This window comes from Harpia harpyja, chromosome 12, assembly GCF_026419915.1.
Source record: "Harpia harpyja isolate bHarHar1 chromosome 12, bHarHar1 primary haplotype, whole genome shotgun sequence".
Taxonomy (NCBI): Eukaryota; Metazoa; Chordata; class Aves; order Accipitriformes; family Accipitridae; genus Harpia; species Harpia harpyja.
In genome coordinates, this window is record NC_068951.1 from 33149813 (window position 1) to 33172834 (window position 23022).

At 68.3% G+C, this 23022-nt stretch overlaps 1 protein-coding gene across 9 annotated transcripts; it reads left to right on the forward strand.

The window, feature by feature from the left end:
• The first annotated feature begins 268 nt into the window (after positions 1 to 268).
• TNK2 (tyrosine kinase non receptor 2) lies at positions 269 to 21976 on the forward strand. 9 transcript variants are annotated; one of them, XM_052803805.1, is made up of 19 exons: positions 309 to 672; positions 3140 to 3285; positions 5854 to 6146; positions 6277 to 6574; positions 10425 to 10602; positions 10754 to 10824; positions 12042 to 12254; positions 12345 to 12497; positions 12693 to 12970; positions 13046 to 13172; positions 13268 to 13414; positions 13775 to 13869; positions 16802 to 16996; positions 18501 to 18592; positions 19114 to 19158; positions 19509 to 20824; positions 21273 to 21368; positions 21459 to 21586; positions 21699 to 21976. In XM_052803805.1, the coding sequence occupies exons 3-19, from the start codon at positions 5923 to 5925 to the stop codon at positions 21703 to 21705; spliced, it is 3663 nt and encodes a 1220-aa protein (XP_052659765.1). In that variant the 5' UTR covers positions 309 to 672; positions 3140 to 3285; positions 5854 to 5922; the 3' UTR covers positions 21706 to 21976. The 9 variants fall into 9 exon arrangements, with proteins under 9 accessions (XP_052659766.1, XP_052659765.1, XP_052659768.1 ...); XM_052803806.1 differs by lacking the exon at positions 5854 to 6146 and having other exon boundaries at positions 269 to 672; XM_052803808.1 differs by lacking the exons at positions 5854 to 6146; positions 6277 to 6574.
• The last annotated feature ends 1046 nt before the right edge of the window (positions 21977 to 23022 follow it).

Consider the following 23022-nt stretch of genomic DNA (forward strand, 5'->3'; position numbering starts at 1 on the left):
GGGAGCGGACGGGCCTGCAGGAGTGGGGCGAGCGGCCCGGGCCCGTCCCCGCCATCGGCAGCCCCAAGGCGGGCGCGGAGCCGCGGCGGCCCCGGGAGCGGGGAGCGGCCCGGGGGCGGCGGCGGCGGGCGCGGGGCGCCGAGGAGGCGGCGGGGGAAGCGGGGGACAGCCCCGGGGCGCAGCCCCCGCGGCGGGCGCGGGGCGCGGTGCGGGGGGTGCAGGAGCACGGCCCCAAAGCCGGGCAGGAGCAGGGCCTGAGCCGGCGAGCGCAGCAGGAGCGGGGCGGGGGGCGGCGGGAGGCGAGCCCCCCGGCCCGCGCCCGCTGGTGGGTGCGGAGGGGCCGGCAGGAGGAGGGGGAGGCCCGGGGCGGGGTGCAGGAGGAGGGCGAGCTCTACCCGGGCGAGCAGGAGCACACGGGCGGCACCCCCGGGACGCGGACCCCGGCGCATCGCCAGAGCCGCAGGAGGGCCGCCCGGGTGTGAGGCCGGATCCGGGACCCGGTGCCCGCCACCCCGCGGGGCATCCCACCGGGAACCCGGCCGCCGGCGTCGACCGGCGCACCCCGCCCCGGCAGCCTGGCATGCCGGCTGTCTGGAACGCCGCCGTGCCCGTCGTCTCCCCGCGGTGACGCTTGCAGACCCGACGCAGGATGCAGTGGCGGTGAGCACGGAGGTAAGGAGCGAGGCGCGACCCCTTGCTGGGGGGGCGATGCAAGGGGCAGGGAGGGTTTCAGGGTTTGGCACTGCAGCACTGCCTGGGTCGGTGTCCGCCTGTGCCCGCTGCGCCTTACCGGGCGCTGCTGGCACCGTGCCCTGCAGCACTGCGGGCTGCCGGTGCTGCCGTCGTGCCCAGGCGCTGTGGGGCGACTGAGCCCCAGCCGACAGCATGCCTGACCCCCCCTGCTCCTGCCTGCCAGGGCAGAGCAGGCAGTGGGGTCTGGTGCGAGTAGGTGCCCGGTGCCCTTGAACCCTCCCAAACCGCAGCGGAAGCCGGGGGAAGGCTTTTTTTTTTTTTTTTCCTGGAGAAAAGGCGGCTTTGCTGTGCTCTTCCTCTTCCCTGGGCTTGTGGGAGCTCCGGCGCCAAACAGAGGATCCTTGTCCTTCAGGGCCGGCCCCACGTCTCGGGGTGTTGTGCTGCTGCCGAAAGCCAGAGCAGCGGTGAGGTGCGGGGAGCCTCTGCTCGCCAGCTCAGCGGGCAGCGCTGTGGCTGTGTCCGGCCATGTTGTGGCAGGTTTTTCTCTAAATGCTCAGGACCCTTTGGGTACTTTTGGTCTTTGTTGGCTTTGCTTTTTTAAATAAAACCTTTAAGTTAAACCTGGTAAGGTGGTGCTGACAGCCCAGGCGACGATCCCACCTCGCTGGGAGGGCCCCGCTCAGCTTCTCCTGGCACGGTTGGACCCCTCGCCCGCTCTGCAAGCGGCAGCTGGGGAGTGGGTTTGCAGGCGACTGGAGGAGCCCAGGCAGGGCCAGTGTCTTTGCCCGCAGAGCTGCCACCAGCCGGAGGCCGTGCCAGGGCCGGGCAGGCTGGGGCAGAGCCCGGCGCTGGCACTTCCCCATGCGCTTGCCTCCCTGGGGCCGCCTTGGCGCAGCGTTCCCCGGGGTGCCCCGGTGCCACTGGGCTCTGGCATCAGCTCACTGCCCCACAATGTGGGTCTGCCCTGGTCAGGTGCTCTGGGGGTCATGCATCCCCCCCCTTACTCAGTCCTTTGAGCTGGCTCAGGGCAAAGCCCTTGAAACAAAGTTTTTTCGGTGGTGGGGCTTTGTAAAACTCTCCTGAAAACAGGACCTGCCCAGAGGGGTGTCTCTGAGCAGGTCTGTACTGCCGGGCCCCTCTTTAGGGAGAGGGTCCAGGAGGGACCACCCCACATGCTGCAGGCCCACCCTTGGCTGCAGCCCTGGTCCTGCTGCCGGCTCCAAGCCCGCTGCTTCCCACAGGCAGTGGGTCAGAAGCAGCCTCTGCACCCCCCATCCCGCCTCGCCGAGGCCCGGGGGTGCGGGGTGGGGGCCGTGCAGGCTGTGCAACCTGTTACCAACCCCTGGAGCTACCTGGGCCTTGTTATCCCAGTATTCGTTAGTGCAGGGCGTGGGCCAGCCCTGCTGGCGGGGTATTGTGGGTATGGCTGGGGGGAGCTGGCCATGCCTTCCTCCTCCTCCTCAGGCAGCTGCTAGCCTGCTGTCCTGCCTCGACTCAGCCTGCCCCGAGGCATGGCGGGCCTTCATGGGCAGAGGAGCAGCCCCTACGGGACCAGGAACTGCTGTGGGCTTGTAGCCGAGCCCTATCCCAGCCATGCTGCAGACCAGACCTCGCTCCGTGCCTCAGTTTCCCCCCTGAGAGGCCCTACTCTGCTCCTGGAGCACCAGGGGTTTGACTCCAGTCATGCTCACGAGGGATGGTAGCTGGCTGGGGCAAAGCATCCTGGGGGGCATTACCCACTCGTATGGGCTTTGGGGGGCAGGAGGGGGCTCTGCCCCATGCGCAGCCCTGCTGGGACAGGAAGGCTTTAAGGAGAAAGCCTTGCTCCAGCCCTCTGCTGAGCAGCCACGGGGGGAGGGGGGTACTGCCCATGCTGTAGCCTGGCTAATTAGGCTGCTGTCAATTAGTGCAGATGCTGGATGGTCTGGTCAGGGTGCTGCTCTGCTCTGGTGCTGGGGAAGTGGGGGGGATTTAACCTTCACCTCCCCCCGGCTCCAGGGGTCCCACCTCCCCTGCACGCAGCGCAGATGGGAGCTGCTGTGGCGTGGATGTGGCTTTGTGCCCATCTGGCCTGAGACCTGGCAAACTCGTTTCGTGCCAGCTGCAGTCTGCCCCGAGGGCATGTCCTGCAGCGGTGTGGGGATGGGGGTACTGATGGCAGCACCCCTAGGGTGGAGGGGCCGGTTGGACCCAGGGCTCAGGGCACATGCCGGTGCCCCCTTCCCTGGCAGGACCGCGGGCAAAGTCCACCCATGCCCCAGGGAGGTGGGGAGGCAGCTCCACAAAGGCCCTTCCAGCTGCCTGGGCAGGGTGGGGGGTAGCCCTGGGTACGGGGAGAGGTTCCCACCCTTTAGCCCCCAGGGAGTCTGCAGGGTCCAGGGTGGGCAGACGGGGGGTGCCGTGCTGGGGGGGCCCATCCTGACCTCTCCCTCCCGCTTCGCCCCAGGGGGACCCCGTGGCCGGTGTCACCGCAGCCCTGCCAGCCCCATGGCTGAGCCCTGACGCCGTGCCCCCTCGCACGCTGCCCGGCTCGCAGCGACACTGGGGCTGGCACTGCCGAGGGACCCCCGCAGCACCGCCGCCGCGGCCCAGGTGAGATGAGCGCAGGGGCTGGCGGGCACAAACCAGCTGTGCACCGGGGCAGACTGGCAGCGTCCCCGTCGTGGCAGCGTCCCCGTCGTGGCAGCGTCCCCGGGGGTGGTGATGCCGAGGCTTAGTGATGCGAAGCCTGCTGCCCTCTCCCCATCCCCGGCAGTGCCCGTGACCATGGAGCCGCGGGTGGGCAGTGTGGGCCGGGGGGTGTTGCTTTGCCTGCTTGTCCCCCAAAACATCACGCTGTGTCCCTGCCTTGGTGAGAGAGCTCGGGGCCAGCGACTCCTGCTTGTCCCCTGCCCGGGTCGGGGAGCTGGGCGGCGCAAGACGGGCTCAGCCCGCCCTGGCTCGACCTGTGGAGGGGATTTAGCGGAGGAAAGAGGCTTAGGGAGGGGATTGGGGTTGTGCCGGGCTCTGTCGGGGGGGCCCCCCCCCCCCAGCTGCGTCTCTCCTCCCTGGGCAGCCGCTGCTGCAGGCAGGGGCTCAGAGTGGGGGACGCTCTGTGCCGGTGGGCAGGATCAGGCCATGGGGCCAGGCTCTGGGAGCCCAGAGATGGCAGCGAGGGGGAACCTGGCACCCCGGCCTCCCCGGCCGCCCCCGCCACGGGGGTCACCAGCCCTCCGTGCCGGCCCCCCGAGACCTCCTGCTTGCCCAAGCCGGCCGAGCAAGCAGCATCAGGTGCCAGCACCGAGGGAGGCAAAACACCCACCGGTACGGGGTCCCACGGCAGGGGATGTGGGGTGATGCAGTCCAGCAAGGGGCTGGGGACAGTCCCTGGGGAGCTGGGTGGCAGCAGCATCCCAGGGGTGGGCAGGATGCGGCCGGCAGCCCTGTCTTTGGCGGGAGCAGGGTGCGTTTGTACGTGTGGGTATGTGCGTGCCCACACACCTGCGCCCGTGGCCGGGCCAGGGAGTGTGTCACCACAATTTGGGGCCGCCCCCAGGGCCCCGCCAGGGCTGAGCGAGCCGGCCCGGGGTGCTGTCACGGCCGCCCTGCTGCCGCCGCAGCTGGTGAGATCACTTCCAGGTGACACAGCCACCAGGAAGGTGGCAGGCAGGCTGTGACAGCAAGCGGGGTGATGTGCCGGAGGTGAGTGGGGGACCTCATCCCCCTCTGGGAGCTTGTTTTGGGGAGCCACCGCTTCCCAGGGTCCTCTGTGCAGGGTGGTGGGCACAGGGGGTGCTGCGGTCCCGGTCCCCAGGAATGCCGGAAGGGATGCGGGGCCAAGAGTGGTATCCCAGAGGGCTGGGGAGGTCCGGTGTCCCCACGGAGGGGAGGGACACCCTGTGGTCAGTGTGACTGTCGCCACCCTGGGGGGCAGGGGACAGCGTGCCCTGTCCGGTGGCTGCCATTGCGGTGGGAGCCCCCCGAGTGGGAATTGCAGGCAGGTGGGTCAGGGGTGGCGTGGCGTGATGCCATCCGTCCCCTTGCAGGGAACCTCATCGTTTGGGTTTCAGCTGAGCCCGGGCAGGCCAGGAGGACCCGACGCAGGGCGAGGGTGACGCGAATCCATGCCCAGGGCTGTGGGGACAACGGTTGTCCCCTCTCGGCTTGGTGACCCCGCAGCATCGCTCTCGTTGGGCAGGCTGGCGAGGGTTTCGGGGCAGTGTGGGGTGGCCGGGGCCGGAGGGAAGGTGGCATAGCACGTGCATCAGTCACCGGCCTGCGGCGTGCCAGCGCGGTGACGCCGGCGGGCCGTGCGCGGGGGCGGCTTGCTGCTCCCACGCCGCGGGCTCGGCCCGCCTCTGCTCTGCGGCTGAGCTCACCTCCGTGGTATGGCAAGAGGAGCCACCGAGGGGCTGCCCCCACCAGGCCCCCCCTCAAGCCAGGGTGGGTGCCCCCCAGGGATTGGGGGTGTTTCTTGGGGAGGGGGGGCTGGATGGGATCATGCCCCCTGCCCTGGCACGGTGACAGCCTGGTGTCACTCTTCCAGCTACACCAAGGTCTTGGGGGATGGGGCGGGGGGGGGGCAGGTGTGTGGGGAGCAGGAGAGGGGTCTTGGGGGTGCTTCTGGGGGTCAGGACAGGGCATCGTGCCCCATGGCATTGGCATTGGTCCCTGGGGCTGTGCCATACCCCAAAGGACAGGCAGATCCCAGGGGGCTATGGGGGGGCTGCAGGGTCCCTCCCTGATTTCAGCCTGGGCCAGAGGGCTCAGAGAGGTGCTGCAGCCGGGCAGTGTTGGGGTACGGGCCAGTCCTGATGTGCAGGTGGGGGGGTTCCCCATCGCGGGGGGTGGCTTCCCAGTGCCACCTGCCCCTGCTGGGGGCTGTGCCTGGTGCAGCGCCTGGCAGAGGTCTAGGAGACCCCCAGCTCCCTGTGAGAGGGTGAGGGGAGAGGATTGATCCTGGGAGGAGTCCTCCTGGTGTGCCCCCCCGGCCCCCATCCCAGCAGCGCCCGCCGGGGCCTGGCTGCTCTCCCAGCCCTGCCGTGCTTGCGCCAACGCTGCCGGGTTGCTGCGGAGCAGCCATCTTCCCAGCGCATCCCATCCCCCTCTGCCGGCACAGGGAAGCGGGAGGGATGCTGGGGATGCTGCCAGCCCCAGAGGCCCCCCCCCACCCTTCCGCAGGTGCCCAGGAAGGGGGTACGGTGCCTCCTCGCCCATCCCGCTTGCCACAGAGCCCCCGGCTGCTGGACGATGCTCCCCCCTCATCCTCCTCCTCCTCCGCCCGGCTGCCTGCACCGCATCCCCACTGGCAGGCTGCACTGTGCCGGGGTGGGGGGAGAAGGGGGCTGCGAGCGCGGCGCTGGGGCTGGCAGCGATGCCACCGCCTCTTCGCTCGGGTGCCGGAGCGGGGACAGCAGGCGAGCAGTTGGACTGCTGAGCCAGGAGGAAGACAGCGGTGCCAGGCTGGGACTGGGGTGAGGATGGGCGCTCGAGGGGCTGCCTCCCCTTTTCTTTTCCCCATCTCCTCTGCATCCCTCCATCCCCCCCTCCCCTCCATCACTGTCACGGTCACCTTCACCCTCTCGCTGTTTTCCGGAACTGCAGCAACTTTCTGCCATGTGATCCCGAGCCCGGCTCCAGCCCTCGCCACCCCCAGGCAGGCACGGGCGCCTCCGCAGAGCCCCTCGCTCGTCGCCGTGCCGCAACCGCCACCGCCGCCCCGGCCATGGGCGAGAGATGCGACTACCAGCGCCTGAGCAGCGCGGAGGAGGAGGAGGAGATGCTCGGCCCCCTGCCTCACAGCTTCTCGGACAGCACCGGGCAGCGGGCCCTGCGGCCGGGCAGCAGGCGCCCCATGCCGTCCCCCCGGCAGGACATCGCCCCAGCCATGCCATGCCGGCGGGTCAGTGTGGGGGGAGCTGGCGGCGGGGGGAGCGGCAGGGGCCACCCGGCCAGATTGGGTGTCCCCAAGAGGGGCAGGGTCCCGCTGTGGGGCGCGGGTCGGCAGCTGGCATGGGGCTGGGGGTGGTCCCTGCATGGCATCTCCCCTCTCCGGTGCTCGCGGTACCCCGTGGCATCTGGGGTGGCATGGGGACGGCACCCCCCTGCATGGCTGTGCTCCCGTCCCGACCCACAGGAGTGGGGGTCCCTGTTCCTTAAGAGTGGGGGTCCCCGTTCCTTCTTGCTAGGGAAACTGAGGCACGGGAGAACGGTGTGTGGCAGTGTGGCTCAGCCGGGCCTGGCACAGCTCGGGGGGGACACAGCGCCCGGTGCGGGATGGTGGCCCTGCAGGCTGCCATCTGCATGTAGGGGTGTCAGGCCGTGCATGGGGGTGTTGGGGGGGAGGGGGCAGGGAGCACGTAGGTACGTGGAGGGTGCAGCTGCCTCAGGGTGTAGGGCAGGTGTTGGGGCATCGTTGTAGGTAGGAGTAACTGGGGGGGGGGTTGGCCACCCGCGTGCCAGCTCGGGTGGGTGCGCATGGCTGCCGTGCGCTGCCGGGCGAGCGTGGAGGCAAGGAGCGTGCCACGCCGGGGGCGGGCACCCGTGGGCGCGCAGGGGTGCAGGCGGCTCCAGGTGTGCGTCAGGCGAAGGCGGGGGGAGCGGGCCGGTGCGCTGCCGCCGGCTGTGCGGCGCCGGTGTGTTTGCGCACGTGCGGCCGGGCAGGGCGGTAGCTGAGGGGGGGGGCTGTGCACGGAGGTGACGCCTGCGTGGGGCGGTGGGGGGGGGGCGGCTGCGGTTGCGCAGGTGGCGGGAGGCACGCGGGGTGCCGGGGTTTGCGCCTGTGTGGTCCCGGGGTGCACGTGAGAGTCATCACCGCCCGTGCATGAGCTGGGTGCACGTAGGGTGCATCCCCCGGGGCTGCAGGGGTGGGTGCGCGTGGCGTGGCGTGTGCGCAAGGGCACGGGGGTCCGAGCGGCGCCTAGGCCGGCGGTCTTTGCCGCCTGCCGGATTGCGGGGGCTGGATGGGTGTCTGTGACCACCCCCCCGCAGGATGGGGGTTCGCCGGTGAGACTCTGCTTGCCCGTCTTGGAACCGAGGTTGCGGTGTTACCCCCTGCGCCCACGGGTCTATCGTGGAGAGGGAAACTGAGGCACGGAGCCTCCCCTGGCACAGTGGGCAAAGCTGGGTCCCCCGGCTCCCTTCTGGAGACCAGTACTCCCAGTGCAGGCGCTGAACTGGGGAGTCTCACCCGGGGTTTGGGGGTGCAGGAGGTGGGCTGGGGTGCAGAAGGCGGCGCACCAGCCCCCGTGGGTGCCAGTCCTGGCCGATGAGGGTGATGCGCCGTTGCAGGACAGGGAACCCCCCGCGTCCCCGGTGTCCACTGGGCCAGGCAGGGGGGAGCTGGCGCGTGGCGGAGGTTGGTGCCGAGGGCACCGTGCCCGGGTGTCCCCAGTCAATGGGCTTGTTGTGCCGGGCGCCTGTGCTGCCGGGTGCCAGCTGGGATCCCGGTAGTGGAAGCCACAGCAGAGGCTTCTCAGCTCCTGGGGATGCGCTTAGCCCCCTCCCAGCTGCCCCCCAGCACAGAGATGGCTGCAGTTTGGGGGGGCTGGGCAGGCGGGGACCACAGCAAGAGGTTGCGGCAGGTCTTTCCTCTCTCACGCCGTGACTGCCGGCACAGCCAGCTGTTCTCCCTAGGGAACCTGCGGGCGGACAACAGCGCTGGGGTTGGGTGCCAGCCCCGCCAAGAAAGGGGAGTGAGCCCCAGGGTGCTGGTGGCACCCCACAGCAGAGCCCTGCAGGGGCTGGCAGCTGGGCAGCGGGTACGTTTGCCGAGCCAGAAGCTCCCCCCGCAGTGCCCATCGCCTTGGCGTCGTGCCTGTGGCCTTGGTTGGGGAGCGGAGAGCCGGATGTCTCCTCTCCCTCCCTCCCTCCCTGCTTCCTGGGGGGGAAACTGAGGCCCGGGAGCATTTCCCAAGGCCAGAGCGAGTTTCCATGGAAATGGGAGCGGGGGTCCGGGCTCCCAGCTGCCGGCACCCGCCGAACAAGGGAGAAAGCGGCACATTGATGGGAGCCCGGCCCCCTGGGCGCGCGTCCCAGCCCCGGCTGAAAATAACCCCTCCCGGGGAGCTCTGCGCAGGCAGCCCGCCGGGACCAAACCCCGCTGCTGGCCGGGGGTCCCCAGGAAGCAGCTCCAGCCAGGAGGGGTGACCCCCAGTCCTGCCTGCCGCCACCCCCCCCCCGCCCCGGCCCCGTTGCGTTGGGGAAGGGGAGGGCCGGCCGGGAGGATCGAGAGCCGGACGGAAGGAGGGGGAGAGCCACAGCCCGCGTCCGGCCGACGGACGCCCCGAGCCCCCCTGCCCGCTCCAGGGGGATATATGGGGCGACTGAGCCCGGGGGGCATCTCTGTAGCCGAGCTGACGGGGCTGCGGGTGCCCCGGCTGCGCTGAGCGGGCTCTGCCGCGGGACGCCGGCACCAGGGAAGGGACATCGGCAGTGCCAGGGGCCGACGGCGGGCAGCCAGGCAGGATGCGACGCTTCCAGGCTTTGCGCCGATCCTTCCCCTTCCTCACCCGCTTCCGCCTCTACCGAGTAAGTGCTGACCCCCACCCCGGGCGGACCCCACGCTGGCCGTCACCCGGCCCTGTCCCCGTCGCCTGCGGGCAGGGGACCAGCCGTCCCCGGCCAGCCGCGGGCGCGTGCCGGAGGCCGGCGGCTGCTTTCGCCCCGCATGCCCCCGCGTGCCCCCATGCGCCCCCGTGCCCAGCTGCTTGCCGCACCCGCCGTATTTTTAGCCCAGTGCCGAGGGCTGTAATTGCGGTGACGCGGCCGAGGGACCCGAGCGCGGGGGTCGAAGACGCCAGGGGCCACGTCGTCTCCTGGGGGAGAGGAGAGGATGGAGGGAGCTGCCCTGCTGTGGGGCTGGCACAGGGGGGGTCCCACCTCCCCTCCGGCTCTCGGCAGTGGGAGGCAGAGCCGTGCCTCTTCTCGGAAAGGTGGCGAAGAAAGTAGGGGAAGAGCTGGGACAGCGGGCAGGGATGGGAAGCAGTGGGGGACATGTTTGGGGGGGGGCATGGGGAACTGTGGGTGAGACCTGGCCCCATCCCCTCCCTCCCTGTGCCCTGGTATGGCTAGGGGGGCGATGCCAGCAGCACTTGGGGTGCCCTGTGCCTCAGCCCTGGGACACCAGGACCCCCCGGAGGCCCCGATGTCCCTGTCTGCCCCCTCCCTGTGGCTGCCTGGCAAGGTGCCACCACCTGTGACAGAGGACACCTGCCATGGGTCTGTGCCGCAGCTCGGCCAGGTGCGTGGGGATGCCAGGGTGCCAAGAGGCAGTGCCGAGGTTTCTGTCCCCCTCCCGCCAGGCAAAGGGAGGGCGGCAGGCACGGTGCCAGGTGTGGGGTGCCCCCTGTGCAGGCGCAGTGCCAGGCTGTGGGGTGCCCCTCGGCTGGGGGCCACCGCTGGGCACGTCCATCCCATGCCCTGAGGCTCTGCCCCCTCCTGTGTCCTTGGCACCGCTGCCTGGGGACAGCCTGTGCTGGAGCGGAGGGGTGGGCTAGTGTTTCTACGGGCACGATAGGGCAGAGCAGGGGTCCCTGCCCGTCCCCGGGGGTCCTGCTGATGGGGTGCCTCTCCTAGTCCCCCCGGGGAGCTGGGGATGGGCTCAGGAGATGAGTCCCGCTAGCATCCCTCACACCCTACCCAGGCAGCACCCCAGCCTTGGCTCTCAGCCCCTGGGGGTGACTCCCCCAGGGGGAACAGGGCAGAAGGGAGCTGGGCAGGGTCCCCCCTAACCTGGCACGGTGTCCCAGCAGAGGCTGAGCTGTAGCATGCAGGCAGAGGAGGGCACGGACTGGCTGCTGGAGCTGCTCACTGAGCTGCAGCTGCAGCAGTACTTTCTCCGCATCCGGGACGAGCTCAATGTCACCCGCCTCTCCCACTTTGAGTACGTCAAAAATGAGGATCTGGAGAAGATTGGCATGGGACGCCCCGGTGCGTACATCCCCCCTGTCCCAAACCTCCCCCCGTACCCCTGGCTGGCTGTGCAGCATCTTTTGGGGAGCCCAGAGGAGCATGCAGTCCATGGGGCTGGAGGGGATCCCCCATCCCATGCTGGGTCAGTGACAGTCACTGTGTCCTGCAGGCCAGCGGCGGCTGTGGGAGGCAGTGAAGCGGAGGAAAGCCATGTGCAAGCGGAAATCCTGGATGAGCAAGGTAGGGATGGGAGAGGAGCAGGTGTGGCAGGGAAATTGAGGCAGGCAGGAGGAGCTGGACCTCTCCCCGTGCTTTTTGCTGGTGCCCGGCTCTCCCCATGCCACCGGTCCCTGGGGGCTGGCAGGGAGATGAGCAGAAGCCCCTGCCACGCATGCCCTGCCTGTGGCATGGCCCTGCCAGCATGTGCCCCAGTCCCATGCGGGCTCCTGGGTGACTTCCCAGCGAAGGACGGCCCTGCTGCCCCGGCACTTTAGGAAATTCATTCCCCCCTGCATTATTTGCCTCTTTGCCAGGAAACTCATTCGCAGCTAACGAGCCACAGAGCCTGTGCATCTTGCCCCAGCCGGGTCTGTGGGCAGCAGTGCTGCCTGGCCCCCTGCCTGCCTTGCGGCAAGGGGGCACAGCCTTCTGCCTGCAGGCTGGGGGCATGCCGGGGCAGGGGACCTTGGGATGCTCATGTATGCCCCGATGCCATCCTGTCCAAAGCTGGTACTGCTGCCACCCTCGCACCCCCTGGCACCTTGCACCCCCAAAAGAGCAGGGTGCTTGTCAGCTGGGTGCTGGGTCGTGGCCTCTCCCCTGTGTGACTCATCTGGGCCGGGCCAGGGACGGGCTTTTAATAGAAGGCTACTCAGCCTCGCACCGGGCACAGAAATGCCACCTCCCACCCCGGCCACATGCCGGGCCCAGCCCCCGCACACCCCGCACGGGTCCTGGCTGCCGAGACTGGGATGGACCCCATCCCATGGGACACATCATCGGTCCTGGCACATCATCGGCCCCAGCTGGGGGAGAGGGAGGGAGAGCCTGTCCACCACGTCCCCTCTGGGCTGGAGGTGGCAGCAGCGCATATTGCAAGGCCCACGTTGCTGCAGGGATGTGTCACCACACTTGGCCCAAGCTGGAGGTTTCTCTTGGCTTCGTGCCCAGGTACATCGTGTGGCTGCAGCCTGGCCAAGGAGTGCCCAGGGCCCTCTGGCTACCGGCCTGGTTTGCCAGGGCTGCTGCGAGAGGCACAAACCCTTCCCTCCACACGAATCACAGAGCAGAGCCTGTTCCTGCAGCCAGCCTGCCCTGGGTAATCAGCAGTTAGGGGTCATCATTAGGTTCCAGAGTGTACAGTCCAAGCAGGGGATCATCCTGGGACTGCTCACTCGCAGACCCAAGGGCTTAGGGTGTCTCTGTGCCCGCGTCTCACCTGCCTCCATGTCCTGCAGGTGTTCAGTGGGAAGCGCCCTGAGTCAGAGCTGCAGCCCCAGCCCCAGAGCACCTTCCGCAAGCCACCCACGCCACCACCCCCCGAAGCCGGGGGCCAGCACTCCCTCACCTGCCTTGTGCGGGAGCGGGACCTCTCGCTCTTCGAGAAGCTGGGCGACGGCTCCTTCGGTGTTGTGCGTCGTGGCGAGTGGTGCACGCCCGCTGGCAAGACGGTGAGAGGCTGCTCGTGGTGGGTGGGAGCCAGGCAATGGGACCACCTGGGGGGGAAGATGCTTTGGGGCTCATCCCCGCTTTGGCCGTAGCTGAATGTGGCGGTGAAGTGCCTCAAGACGGATGTGCTGAGCCAGCCGGAGGCACTGGACGACTTCATCCGGGAGGTGAACGCCATGCACTCCCTGGACCACAGGAACCTCATCCGCCTCTATGGCGTGGTGCTCTCCCACCCCATGAAGATGGTGAGTATCGGGGGATAGGGCTGACCCCAAAGCCGCCCCGTGGGGGGTCTTGTGTGATGGGGCGAGCAAAGCCAGGCTGGGTCTGTATGCCGAGTCCTCTGCTGGCATCCCTGGCAGGGCACAAGAAGGCTGGAAACCAGCCCAACCAGGGTGCCCCTGGCCTGACTGACCTGTTGTCTCCTGCCCACGGCCCAGGTGACAGAGCTGGCCCCGCTGGGCTCCCTCCTGGACCGCCTGCGGAAGAACCAGGGCCACTTCCTCATCTCCACCCTCTGCCAGTATGCCATCCAGGTGGCCAAGGGCATGGCCTACCTGGAGTCCAAGCGCTTCATCCACCGTGACCTGGCTGCCCGCAATATCCTGCTGGCCTCCAACGAGCTGGTCAAGATCGGGGACTTTGGGCTGATGCGGGCCCTGCCCAAAAATGATGACCACTACGTGATGCAGGAGCATCGCAAGGTTCCCTTTGCCTGGTGAGCCCTGGGGAGGGGGGGACTTGGGGGTGCAGCACCCAGAACCTCCTGATGCTCACGTCTTTCCCTGCGCAGGTGTGCTCCCGAGAGCCTGAAGACACGTACCTTCTCCCACGCCAGTGACACCTGGATGTTTGGGGTCACCCTCTGGGAGATGTTCACTTACGGGCAGGAGCCTTGGATTGGCCTCAATGGCAGCCAGGTGGGTGCACAACAGGGACCTACCCCCCCCCCGGCCTTGCCCTGGCAGTGCTGGGGGTGACCTGGGACCCCCTGATGGCACCCCCTGCCCTGCAGATCCTGCACAAGATAGACAAGGAGGGTGAGCGGCTGCCACGGCCCGAGGACTGTCCCCAGGACATCTACAACGTCATGCTGCAGTGCTGGGCACACAAGCCCGAGGACCGACCCACCTTCGTGGCCCTGCGGGACTTCTTGGTGGAGGTGGGTGAGCAGGGACGGGGACAGGGCCCCGACACCCCCTCCCACTGGCTCTGCTCGAGCGTGGGCAGAGTTAAGGCTATTGCCGAGGCGGGAGGTGATGCTGGGGGACTCGGGCCAGGCAGCCCTGCAGGCTGGAGGTGGCAGGCGGTGACGTGGTCATAGCAGGAGGACCCTGGGTGCTACCTTGCCCTCACCCACCCCAGCGGTGTCACAGCTGAGGAGGGGCTGGGAGCGCTGATGCTGTCTCTTGCCCATTTTGGGGGCTCCCCTGCCCTGCATGGGGCTGGGCCTGGCCTCAAAATGGGGCAGGGATGGACGTGGGGGGCTGCGTCCCCTGTCCTCACCTCCCTCTCCCCCCAGGCCCAGCCCACCGACATGAGAGCGCTGCAGGACTTTGAGGAACCCGACAAGCTGCACATCCAGATGAACGACATCATCACGGTCATCGAGGGCAGGTACTGCACGGGAGGGGGGGCAGGTATTGCATGGGGGGGGCACAGACCAGCTGCCAGCTTCAGGGCTGCCAGCCTGCATGGGCACAGGGGACCCCAGGAACGGGGAGACCGTGGGCACTGGCAGAGCTGTGGGGAGCAGGGATGGGGAAGGGGGGCTCTGCCCCCCCCAGCACACCTGGCTGCGTACCCCACAGGCTGGCAGAGCTGCCCTGGCTCCCCTGGGAGGTGTGTGATCCCCCAGGCAGCACAGCGCCGTGGGGCCTCCCTAGTGCGGGGTCGGGGGGCACGGCCGTGCCTGTGGGCAGCGCAGCCTTGCCCGTACTGCCCGCACTGTCCACCCCCACTGACTTACCCCACTGTGCCTGTGGGTTCGCCCCAGCCTTGCCCCGGGGAAACCGTACACCCCAGGGCTGCTCCTCGCTGATAGCGGTGGGGATGTGCCGTTGTCACCGGCCCGGGAGAGGCACTGGGGGACGTGGTATCACGGTGCCATGACCTGTCACCCCCTGCGCTGTGGGCTTCGCTTCTTGGTCCCTGCCGGCCGCACTGGGGCACGGCCACCCTCCTCCACTGCTCCTCCACCTTTGGTCCCTGCATCCCCATCCCAGGACATGCCCGTCCCCCTCCAGCTCGGGCACAGTGGGGACCCCCTAAAGGAGCTCAGCGTCCCTTTGCCCCACTGGCACACGGGAGGCCGGCTCCCCCCCCCAGCCACGGGGGGATGAGGAGGAAGGCTCTGTCCTTTCCCCCCCCTTCCCTCTCCCCCTCCCGGGGCCGGCTCCCTGCGGTTAGTCACGGCCCGGAGGTGAATCAGGCCGGATTTGTGTGTCTGCAGGGACCGGCTTTCTCCCCGGCCGCCGCCGCCAGGGATGACTCTTGCCCAGGGTCTGGCGGTTTAATTGCAGGGAGGGGAGGGGAAGGGAAGGGAAGCGGCGTCGGCGGAGGGAGGGAAGGAAGGAGGGAGGGAGGGAAGGAGCGGCGGAGGGCGGCGCGGCCGCGCCAGTGCGCCTACATCGTCCCCGCTGCCGCATCACGGCCGGGCTGGGGGTCCCGCTCCCGCGCCCCCCGCCCCGCCGCCGGCCCCAGGTGAACCGCGGGAGGGTGGCGGGAGCGGGACGGGGGAGACGTGGCGGTGCCGATGGGTCGGGGAGGGCCGGGAGCGCGGTGCAGCCGGGGCGCAGACTCCCCTGCCTCAGTTTCCCCGCGGGATGCCGCTCCTCGGTGGGTCCCCGGTGGGCACGTTTTGGGGGTGCTGGGTCTGGGCACGCGGGGTGGGCTCTGCAGCCGGGGGTGGCGGGAGCCCCCGCGCTCCCGGAGGGGAGCCCCCTCCCCGTGCCTCAGTTTCCCCCGGGGCGGCTGCCCACCCCCCCCACCGCGCTGCAGGCGGGGGTGCCCGGGCTGGGGGGGGGGGGAGAGGCGGGGGGCTCCTCCCGGGGGCCGCATCCGGCCCCGCCGAGGCCGCCCGGGGCACCGTAAACACCCCCCACCCCTTTTCAAGCCCCTGCCTGTCGTTCGGCGGGCGCCGGGCGTGCGTACGTGTGTGTGGGCAGGGGCAGGGACCTACCTGAAAGACCCCCCCGGGGACCCAGCCGGCCGCGGGAGGGGGCTTGCGGGGGGGAAGCCAGGGCAGAGCCGGAGCGGGTTTGTGCCGGGGGTCCGAGCCCGGATCCGGTGGGACGAGGCTGGGAGGGGGAGCGGAGGGGCCGGCCCGGCCGCAGCATCCCTCCGGCGGGATGCGCTGGTGTCGGGGAGCAGGGAGGTCGAGCGGAGGGGACCTCCCGGGAAGGGGAGCCGTCTCCCCCCGCCCCGGCCCTCCGCGGGTGAGGGAGGGTGCCCGGTGCCGGCTGGGCTCCCCGAGGGGTCCCGGCGCTGAGTAAGGCAGCTGGCTGGCGGCGAGCGGGGAAGGTAAACAGGAAAAGGGCTGAGCTGGTGGCCGGGGGTGACTCACAGGTGACTCCAGGAAACCCTGGGGCCCGTGCCAGCCTCGCCAGGCTGGCACCGCACAGCCCGCCACCCCCCTGCCCGGTGCCCGCCCTGCCCACGGGGGGCCCCGGCAGGCAGGGAGGAGGGGGATGTGGTGGGAGCAGGGGGGTTAGGGTTGGACACCCGCACCCCCCACCTTTGTTTTGGCACAGGCTGGGCAGGGGGCACTGCTTGGGGTGCCCTTCCCTGCATCCTACCTGTCCCTATCCCCCCTTCCCGGTGCCCCCGGGCTGGGTGACAGCTCTGTCCCACCCTGGAGGTGGCCGCATCTTGGGGCAGGTAGGGGGCTCCTGGCTGCCTCCTGGGGCACGCTGGGCTCTCTGGGGGGCCGGCACCCTGGCCACCCTACTCACATGGCCATGGGAGGTTTTGCAGCTGGAGTCCCCCAACCTGCCTGCCCATCTTTCCCTGCCCACGCCAGCCTGCACGGGGTTTGCCAGTAACATAGCAAGGGAGACCCCCGCCCCCCAGCCCCCTGTCCCCCATCGTGGCCCCCCCAGTTTCCCCTGCGGGACTGGGATATTTGAAGGTTCATTAGCAGACACCGTGCACATGCTTTGTGCCATCCCCGACTGCGTGGGGCACATGGGGGACCAGCGGGGACCAGCATCAAGCAGCTCGGTGCAGGCATCGCCCCAAGGCTCCTGCATAATTTGGGGCAGCTGGGAGGAGGAGGAAGGGGCGCATCTTTTCGGGTGCAAATGGGGAGCTTTGTTCCCTGCCGCCCACATCCCCCGGCACCTCCCGGTGCAGGGGCCATGCAGGGTGGGAGGCAGAGCACGCTGCAGGCGTAGGGTTGGGATCCTGGGTGCCAGGTTCCCCTCCTGGTTGTGCCACTGCCTGCCTGCGTGGCCGTGGGCGAGTCATCTCGCCTCCTCCCCGTCACCGGGGCAGGCGCGTGTCCCCCTCACATCCCCTCGTCGGTAACGAGGTCCTTTTTATTCTTTAGGGCCGAGAATTACTGGTGGCGGGGTCAGAATAAGCGGACCCTAAAAGTGGGCCAGTTCCCCCGAAACACGGTGACCTCGGTGGCAGGGCTGTCGGCCCACGACATCAGCCAGCCGCTTAAAAACAGCTTCATCCACACAGGCCATGGAGACACCAACCCGCAGCACTGCTGGGGGTTTCCCGATAAAATTGATGAGTAAGAAACTTTCTGTCTTCTCTGCATCCCCTGCCTGCTCCCTGCCTTCCCTGCTGCCTGCTGGGCACAGGAGCGAGCTGTGGCTTGGCCCCCCCTTGAAGCATCTCTTCCCCCCTGCTGTACTGGGCACGGTGGCTCTGGGTAGGGTCCCTGCGGCTGGACTAACTCCCTCACCTCTTCTTACTAATGGGGTCAGGTACATGGGGGGCTGCTGTGCTTGTGGGGGGCTATCCTAGGGGGGAGCGCCTTCTCCCAGCCCTGCAGCCCCTCGTGGCTGTCCCGGGGCGGGGGGACATCAGTAAGCACCACCCCAGAGGTGGCCACATTAGCCCAATGCTTTTGGGGTGTCCCAGGGCTGCTAAACCCGCAGCTTTCAGCGCCTGCGTGGAGGGAAGCCATGGCAAGGGTGCAGCTGGGCCCCACGCTTTTAACAGCATGAATCCTCTTAAAAAGGAAAATACGAAAAAAAATCCACTAAAATGCTCTCTTTTCCCCCATGCTCCATCAGGAGAGACCCCAGTTGGTCTGGAATGGGGAGGGGGGGCGGGTGTCTGCACCCCAGGGCGCCCTGTGCCCCCTGCCAGGTGGGACTGGCCGTGCCCAGCGTGGGTGCTGGACACCGGGGGGGCGGTGGGCAGGGGTGCCTTGGCTCAGGGCGTGGGGGGTCTCTGCCAGCACGGGGCCGGGGGGGAGACGCGGGAGGGCTGTGCGTGGGGGGCAGGATAGGATTTCAAAGCCTCAAAACCTTCTGCTGGGTAGAGCCAGCTCCTGCGCCGGGCTCGGTGCATCCTCTGGGATTGTGATCCCCACCGCCGTTCGGCATCCCAGCCCCGGGACAGCTCTGCCGGTGTCCTCAGTCCCAGCCTGACACCGACCCCCCCACGGTGGCCCTTGCCTCAGGCTGTGCCAGCAGCCCTGGGAGGGTTGAACCGAGGCACCGTGCGCACGGACCTGGCTCGTGCCCCGGCAGGCCTCCCCGCGCCCCGCTGCGTGGGCACGGGCGCTGGGTACGTGCCGCCCGGGCCGCCGAGAACGCACCGAGCTCGGCACACGCCCAGGCCTTCGGGCTGCGCCGGCTCCCGCCGGCTCCCTGCCTCACCACGCCTGGCTTGCGACGGCTCGCCCGGGCCTACCGGCATGCCGTACCGGGGTGCCGTGCCCTGGGCGCAGCATCGTGCTGCGGCACCCCGGCGTTGGGAGGGTGTCCTGGGCACCACAGCTGGCACAAGTACCCTGGGCACGGCACCCAGTTTGCAATCCCCCGGGTACGGCACACCGTGCACCTGGAGCTGGAGAGGGGTGTGTGACACCGGGATGGCACCGGGCTCTGTGCCATAGCACTGAAAGCCTCCGGGGTGCCTCTGACACTTGCAGGGATGGTACTCGCTGGGGCAAGCTGCGTGGCGGAGGGACTGGGGGCTGTCCTGAGGGACGTGGTGTGGGAGTGAGGGGTTCCGCGTGGCCCCCGCTAACCCCCAGGTGCTCTCCTCCTCTCTCCCCACAGGCTGTACCTGGGAAATCCCATGGACCCTCCTGACATTTTAGGTGTGGACCTGAGTGCTGCCAGACCCACCCAGCTTCCAGGCAGGGCTAAAAGTGAGTGGCTTTTCCCCTTCCCCCTGCCCGTCAGCTGCGCGAAGCCCCGTCCCCGTGCCCTGCTGCCAGGATGATGGGCTGGACCCTCTCTTTTCTGCCTCTCTGCTGATACTTGCTTTTTGCAGACCTGGGGGGAGCTGGGGTGACGGGGCACGTTGTCACCTGGCCATGTGCCGCTGCCAGCAGTGTGGGCGGCGGGTGGCTCTGCCTGGCTGGACTCTGCCCCGCTGCCCTTCGTCCAGGTCCCTCGTCCCTTCCCAGCTTCCCGCAGCTGGGCTCCCCGCTACGGGGGATCTCAGCGGAGCCGCCACAGGGAGGGAGCTCAGACACCGTGCGTGTGCTGCAGCCCCCCTAAACCTGCAATTTCCCTTGGGGGGCTTCCCACCGGCATCCTCCGCGCACCCCACCGGTGACGGGGGACATGACGAAGCATGCACCCGCTAATGAGCGCCCCGACTGCCGCTTGCTCCGCACGCTTACCCCACGCCTCCCCTCCTCTTGGGCTCTCTCTTCTCCTGCAGGGCAGCCGCCTCCGCGCCCGCCTCAGCCTACCGTCCTGCTCACCAGTAAGTCAGGCTTTTTCAGGTGCTGCTCTCCCTCCTTTGTGTTGCCCTTCTTTTCTCTCTTCGCTCCTTTCACCTCTTCTGCCCCCCCGGGTACCACATGCACCTATGGGTGATGGTATCTGTGGTGGGGACACAGATACGGAGCAGGGTGGCCAGCCTGGGACCCTTCCCCACCCCAGGGCCCCCCGGCACCATGCCTAATGCCCTGGTGTTGCGTCGCTGCACCCAAGGGGGGAGTAAAGGTGGCTGAAGCTATGGGGCAATTTGCGGGCTTGGGGATGCATTTGCTCCCTTTCGCACCCCAAGGATGGCTGCTGGGACCCTCACCATCCCTTTCCATCCCCTCCTAGAGCCCTGCTACGACCCGGTCAGCGAGGAGGAGGAGGGTCTGCCAGGTGGCCTCCGGAAGCTCTGCCTGAAGAAGCCAGGTGCAGGGAAGGGTCTCCGACCGGTCAAGCCGTCGGCACGGGTACCAGGCACTAAGGTGGGCGAGCGGCAACCTGGCCAGCTGCCGAGCGAGGGACCGGCGGGTGGCGAGGTGACCCTCATCGATTTCGGGGAGGAGGTGCCTCAAGGTAGCCCATCGCCAGTGGGGGAGCTGACAGCCCCATCGTTGGCCAAGCTGGCCATGGAGGCCTTCTCATTGCTGGACAAGACCCCGCCGCAGAGCCCCACGCGGGCTCTACCCCGGCCCCTCCACCCAACGCCGGTGGTGGACTGGGATGCCCGCCCTTTGCCCCCACCACCCGCCTATGACGACGTGGCACAGGACGAGGATGACTTTGAGGTCTGCTCCATCACCAGCCCCCCAAGCCGGCGGGGCAAGACCAACTACGGCTTCGTGGATGAGGGCGAGCGGGGACCAGCGCTGGAGGACAACCTCTTTCTGCCCCCCAAGGAGACCAAGCAGCCCAGCCTGACGCAGACCACTGAGCTCTTCGAGGAGCTGCAGCAGGAGTGCATGAAGAGGCTTAACGTCCCCCTGGGACCGTCCGCCCCCACCGACGACAAGCCCCAAATCCCCCCCCGTGTCCCCATCCCACCCCGACCCCTACGCCGCAACGAGCCCGGGCGCTGGTCAGGGGACCTTTCCCCAGCTTCAGGAGGTGAGGAAGACCGGCCGCCCCAGATTCCCCCCCGGGACCCGCTGTCGCAGCCCAGCTCCCGGACGCCCAGCCCCATGGCCCTGCAGGTGGGCTCCCCCCAGCAACGCGCTGCCCTCTGCTCCTGCCTCTCCACCTCACCGGGGAAGCCCATGCCCACCACGCAGAGCTTTGCCCTTGACCCCAAGTACGCCACCCCCAAGGTCATCCAGGCACAGGGCAAGGACTGCTCCAAGGGACCCTGCATCCTGCCCATCGTGAAGGACGGGCAGAAGGTCAGCAGCACCCACTACTACCTGCTGCCCGAGCGCCCTGCCTACCTGGACAAGTACGAGAAGTTTTTCAAGGAGGCCAAAAGCCCCGAGGAGGTGCCGGCATCCCGCTTGGTCACCACAGCCACCGTCCGTCCCATGGTGCAGCAGCCGCTGCCAGACTGCAAGGCCAACTTCTCCTCCAACAACAGCAACCCTGGGCCCAAGTGCCTGGTGAAAGCCTCCTGCAGCCTCCAGAAGATTGTCTACGACGGGCCGGATGGCTGCCGCCCCGCCGACAAGATCCGCCTGGTAAGTGGCATCCCCAACATCTGCGAGCAAGAGGGGATATGGTGGCAGTGGGCTTGCTTGGGCAAGAGCTATCCCTACCCTGTGCCTCGGTTTCCTCAAGTTCAATCCTGGGGGGGTTGGCTACAAGGCTGTGGGATGTAAGTGTCACTGCCAGGCCCTTTTAACCCAAATTAACCCTACCCACAGCCCCAGGAAGGGAGGGGAGGAAGGTGGCTGTCGCTACGGTCGCCTTGGGCTCTCTGGGCTGGGTCTGTGGCGGCCGGGAGTCTGCACCCGAGCCCAGGAGAGGCTGAAGACCCCAGGGATGAGGATGGTCCCAGCTCCAGCCTGACAGTGCTTCCTAGAGACAGAGCTGAGATGGGGGACAGCCCCGGTGCCCCCTTGCTCCAGCCACAGCCTCCTCGCTGCCCGGGGCTGGTGGCAGGCGCTGACCACAAGCTCCCCACAGGTGCAGGACACTGTGCATGGCGTGACCACTGAGGAGTGCCAGGCAGCCCTGCAGAACCACGGCTGGAGTGTCCAACGGGCCATCCAGTACCTGAAGGTACCGCACACCCCCATCCCCCCTGTCCCGGCTCCCGCAAGAGTGGTGGCACCCCTGTCACCCCCTTCGCCGTGCCCTGTCCCCTTGCAGGTGGAGCAGCTCTTCTGCCTGGGGCTGAAGTCCCGCGTCGAGTGCCACCGGGTGCTGGAGATGTTTGACTGGAACCTGGCCCAGGCCAGCTCCCACCTCCTTGATCCCTACAGCACCGCCCGCCAGAAGTAGGGGAATGGATGGGGGTTTTTTTTGGGAGGGGGGCTCCTCCATGCCACACTGCTCTTGGCCAGCTGGCACCATCACCCCTCCTGAGCTCCTGTCATCTTCTCCTTACAGGCGGTGACAGCGGGGATGGGGCGAGCTGCGTCGGATCCGGAGCAGGCATCTCACCATGGGGCCACCTGCCCGGTGCCCATCCCCACCCAAGCAACCTGCTGCTGGACTCTGGACTGAGCCCCTGTTTGGGGGATGGGGACACCCCAAAAGGGAGCCTGCTCAGCGCCCCAGACTTGCCGGGGTGCCTGCACCCTGGCTTTGGCGATGGGCTCCGTCCCCTGGCCCCTTGTTGAATTGTTTTTGTAAAGAGAAATGTAATTTTAATATATATATATTATATATATATAAAAAAATATTCTATGGAGAGGAGGGTGCTTGTGGCTGTCTCCCAGGTCCATACCTGCCAATGCACAGGGACAGGCTGTCCTGTCTCCATGGGTGCTGGTTCCTCCCTCCAGGCAGCCGGGACTGGGACCGGGACCCACAGGACCTGCTGCAGGGATGGAGGCCTGGTGCAGAGTGCCCGGGAGGGGATGCACCTGTGCTGTGGGGCCCAGCAGGTGCTGGGGATCCCCAGGGAGCTGTATGACACAGGCACCTATAAACCCCCCCAGCGATGGCTCCCAGGCTGTTTTGGGGTGCAAAGGTCTCCCTGTTTGGGGCTGCTGGAGTTAGTCACATGCTGTCCCACCCCCAGGCCCAAAGCTTGAAGGCTGGGTATGGTTTTGCCCCCTCCGAGCAGGCAGTGCTTGGCCCACGGTGATGCCCCCATGCAGGGGAGCCCCTGTGGCAGGGTCCCCCCCCCTTCCCTGGCGCCCCGTGGGACTCGGCTGCCGCCTGACTCATGCCCGGGCAGGGAGTGGCGGGACCTGCGTCGCACCCCCACCCACGCGAGGGGTGTTGTGCAACTGGATGCCACCGCGCAGCCGGAGCCAGGTGCTGGGGGGGAGGTGGGGGGCTGGCCCCCATGGGGTCCCAGGCCAGGTGGCAGTGCTAACCCCCCCAAGTGGGTGTCGGAGCCCCTTAGCTGGGTTCCCTGAGGTGCCACCTTGCAGCAGCATCAGGAAGGGGTCTCCGTGCAGGTGGAGGAGGACCTCTGTGTCCAAACCCACCAGCTCCGTGGGCATTGGTGGTCCCCAGGATGCCCTCTGCTCCAGAGCTGGTGGCTTCAGAGGAGAGACCCTGTCACGCATGGTGAGTCGCCTGGCAGGAGGGACTGCCTCAGCGTGGCCGTGAGTCCCTCCCTGTGACAGATGGTACCTGGCCACATCACCTATGTGCCACGGGCACCCACAGCTCCGCTTATCTCTGGTCCCCTGGCCTTCCCTGAGTGTGGGGACGGGGAGGTTTGCTGGTGCTGCTCTGGGCACTGCCATGCATAGGT